A 4,017-nucleotide genomic window follows, 5' to 3' on the forward strand; every position below is an offset into this window, starting at 1 on the left:
TTCCAGAATAACATCATTGGCATCAACTAGCAAATCAAACTTGTCCTCCAGCTCAGTCACTTTATTCTGATCCTTAATGTTGCTTCGACATCCATGGTACTGCATTACCCTACTCATGCTAGAAAGGATAGGAAAACCAAAATCAGGTTGTATACTTTTATTCATTTGTTTACAATCTAGGAGAAAGCTCCCAAGGCTTGGCTTAGACTATTCCCAATACTTTTTGATCAAACTAATAAAACCTGCACCCTTTAGCAAAAAACATTGCTAGTTGTATGGCACTGGGCAATTCACTGAATCTCACTAAGACTTATTTTTCTCATCTATTATTTGAGGGGGTGGAAGAAACTATCCCAAAGCTTTCTTTAAATTCTAAAAAAATATATACAACACTATGTAAATAATGTACTCTGCATTCATTGTTTTAACATGAAATCTAAAACAGATTCTCTAATTCTGTCATGCAACAGTTAAACAAAATCAATGTTTGTGTAATGCCTGTCCTAATACACTTATTAGAAAGCTATTACTAAAAAAGAAAATAGATTAAAAAAAAAGAAAAAGAAAGCTAATACTTGTGACTTTCCAAGTTGTGTGAGAGAATCTTGGATCTAGGTTTTCAAGTCCCATATTAATTAAAAAAGATTCATTGTCTATAGCTGTAATAGTCAATATATATATTTTAGAAGTAAAACTCAAAATTTACCAAGTAACATTTCCCTAATTAACATTTCCCACTGTCTCATTTTTACATTTTATAGCTCTAAAGCACAGAAAATTAGGGTAGGAAAAAAACAAATTTCAGGAAAAATCATCTACTTCTTTATAGTCTTTTCTTTCAACATGAGAAACCAATATACAGTACTTACCACTGAAGCAACCTGTCTCCCTGTGTTTCACAAAATGCCTGGAAGCCAGGAAAACTTCGGTAAAAATCATACTCATCACCAAACTGTGGTAGGCCCCCAGATGCCTTGGTGACTGCCACCACTGCCCCAAGAGCAAACTGTCAAAAACCAGAAAAACAAGCATGTTTTAGACACGGATCACCATTCATTCAGCAACTCATTTATTTTCAAGATCTACTATATATAATGAATTGTGTTAGATGATGAAGACCTTCATGCATCCAACAAATATTCATTTACTGCCGATTTTACACCAAGCCCTTATGATACAACAGTGAACATGAAACCAAGTTTTGGAGCTTACATTCTTGGGAGAGTAGGGAGAGAAAGAACAAATACATATATAATATGACTAATATTCAAAACAGCCTGGGTTTGAGCCTTGGCTCTACTACCTATTGACTGTGACCTTGGGCAAGTTATTTTATTTATTTGAACCTTAGTTCCGCCTTTGAAAAATAGGCATAACGGGGACTTCCCTGGTGGCGCAGTGGTTAAGCATCTGCCTGCCGATGCAGGGGACACGGGTTCAAGCCCTGGTCCGGGAAGATCCCACATGCCGCGGAGCAACTAAGCCTGTGTGCCACAACTACTGAGCCTGCGCTCTAGAGCCCACAAGCCACAACTACTGAGCCCGCGTGCCACAACTACTGAAGCCTGTGTGCCTAGAGCCCATGCTCCGCAACAAGAGAGGCCACTGCAATGAGAAGCCCGCGCACCACAACAAAGAGTAGCCCCCGCTCACCGCAACTAGAGAAAGCCTGTGTGCAGCAACGAAGACCCAAGGCAGCCAAAAAAGTAAATAAATAAATAGATGTAATCTCTCATTATTAAAAAAAAAAAAAAAGGGGCTTCCCTGGTGGCGCAGTGGCTGAGAGTCCGCCTACCAATGCAGGGGACACGGGTTCGTGCCCCGGTCCGGGAAGATCCCACATGCCGCAGAGCAACTAAGCCCGTGCGCCACAACTACTGAGCCTGTGCTCTAGAGCCTGTGTGCCACAACCACTGAAGCCCCTGCGCCCACAGCCCATGCTCCACAACAAGAGAAGTCACTGCAACGAGAAGCCCGCGCACCACAACCAAGAGCAGCCCGCGCTCACCGCAACTAGAGAAAGCCCGCGTGCAGCAATGAAGACCCAACGCAGCCAAAAATAATAATAATAAAAAAAAGTATAAGGGACTTCCCTGGCGGTCCAGTGGTTAAGACTCTACGCTTCCACTGCAAGGGGCACGAGGCACGTGGTGCGGCATGAGCCATATGGTGCGGCAAACAAAAAAAAGACAATATAAGAATATTCTAGATCTTTTGGATGAGCAATTTAGAATGGCTACTGTCCACAACTGGACTAGTGTTTATGGCTCAGTTAGTACCAAGTAGGTCTCTATTTTAACTGTTGTGTGATAATGAGAAAACACCTGAAGTGGCTGTCATAGGTTAATGACAGTTGGTCATATCAAGGCCAACTGACATTACTGTGAGTTGTGTAATAAATGTTTTCCAAGAAAAAAAAAAAAGAGAGAGAGAGAAAGATGGGAACTTGAATCATGGTGGGGTACGTGGTAGCGCTGAGCCACCCAATCAGGACCATGGCTAGTGGACCAGGAACTATTTAGAACCAAATAAATGAATTAATAACAACATCTGCTAATGATAAATTAGATATAATGTGAGTGGAGTTTTGGAGGATCTGTAGTGCTAACTTACAAACTATTTTAGTTTCATGGTCTTGGAAGACCTATGCATGAGGTGTTTAATCCCAGGTTTGTTTGTTCATATTTAAGCACCAATAGACAAATAATCTAAATGAACTCTATGTTCCTTCGAGGAAGCATTGATAAATGTTCTATGGCACCTCCAGGAGGGACACTCGGTGGCAGCTGTAACAGGTGACATTAAACCCAGGGTTTGGGATTATGTAGGATTGGCCTTCAGGAGAGGGAAGAAGGGCCATCCCGGCCGCGGGAGGCGTAAAGCAGCCAAGTCTCTCTGTAGAGTTGGTCGGGTGGCTCAGACCTGGGCGGGGTCGGGGTCGCGAAGGCTGGGGACATCAGGGTGACCAGAAAGCCCTTCCTACGAGGCGAAGACGGCTCTCCATACTCGGGACTGCATGGGCTCAAACGGGAAATCAAGGACCCTGGGGAGTGTGGCGTCCCCGGGTGTCAGCGTGCGAGGCCCCATCCCCGGAGGATGAAGACTGCCCGGAGCGGGCAGCGGCCCCTAGACCCCCGCCCGAGGCTCCGCTGCCGCGTGGGCGGCCTCCGAAAGGATCCGCGCCTGATTCCGGTCAGCCGCGGGCGGCTCCCTGTACCCCCGAGGCCTCACGAACTCACCTTCACGAAGCTATCTGCATCGGGGAAGCCGGGCAGCACCATCTCCCCGTCAGACTTGGTAGCGCTTGTCGCCGACTGGGCCTTGGACTCTCGGGGACTGGAAAGCGCCATTTTTCCGGCTTGCACGGCTTTTCTCGCGAGAGTGCCTCAGCCAACGCGACGTGCACGCACTGCGCATGTGCGAAGGCTGTTCTTGAGTTGGGGCGGTATCAGCTGAGTATCCCACCCAGGGAGTTTGACGTTTTTCGTTAACCTCGTATTATTTCATGACAGCAACCCAGTGATTTACGGTAAGACCTGGAGGACCCAATTATTCTTATATTTAAAGCCTGCTCCTCCCAGGCTCTGGTTCCGTGCCCCCCTCACTCACTTGATTTGACTCCTGCAGTTATCCCCTCTCTGGCGTCATCTGTCTTTTCCCTCGCTGCTGGTTCATCCCTAACAAACTACAAGTATGCTGGCATCTCTCCCAAATAAAAGACAGTCTAGAAAACAACACTCCACCCCACACTTCCTTCCAGCCACTGTAACATTCCTCTTGCCCTTTATAGGTAAACTATTAGAAAAGGCATCTATATGTTCCTACTGTAGTTACCTCCAATTCTCTGGAACACCTCCAATCAAAGGTTCCTCCCATCCACGTCTTAAGGCACTTAGTGTGAACTCAAACATTTCTTATATGAATGCCTGGAAGAGCTCTTGTTAGGAGGTTGGCAGTATTGGGCAGCTCAGGGGTGGATTTGGGAAACCTGGTAGGGTGTGTCCTCTTTCCTAAGAT

At 45.7% G+C, this 4,017-nt stretch overlaps 1 protein-coding gene across 2 annotated transcripts in view; it reads right to left on the reverse strand.

Annotated features, from left to right (window-relative positions):
• The window catches only part of EXOSC10 (exosome component 10), a 20,849-nt gene extending 17,499 nt beyond the window's left edge, over window positions 1–3,350 (reverse strand). For both annotated transcript variants that reach the window (XM_007463156.1, XM_007463155.1), the window contains exons 1-3: window positions 3,240–3,350; window positions 870–1,006; window positions 1–118 (exon numbers count right to left, since the gene is read on the reverse strand). The exon at window positions 1–118 is cut by the window's left edge and continues 4 nt beyond it. In XM_007463156.1, coding sequence (XP_007463218.1) covers window positions 1–118; window positions 870–1,006; window positions 3,240–3,350 — 366 coding nt within the window. The remainder of the gene's footprint in view (window positions 119–869; window positions 1,007–3,239) is intronic.
• Window positions 3,351–4,017: the final 667 nt, after the last annotated feature.

This window comes from Lipotes vexillifer, unplaced genomic scaffold, assembly GCF_000442215.2.
Source record: "Lipotes vexillifer unplaced genomic scaffold, Lipotes_vexillifer_v1.1 scaffold109, whole genome shotgun sequence".
NCBI lineage: Eukaryota > Metazoa > Chordata > Mammalia > Artiodactyla > Lipotidae > Lipotes > Lipotes vexillifer.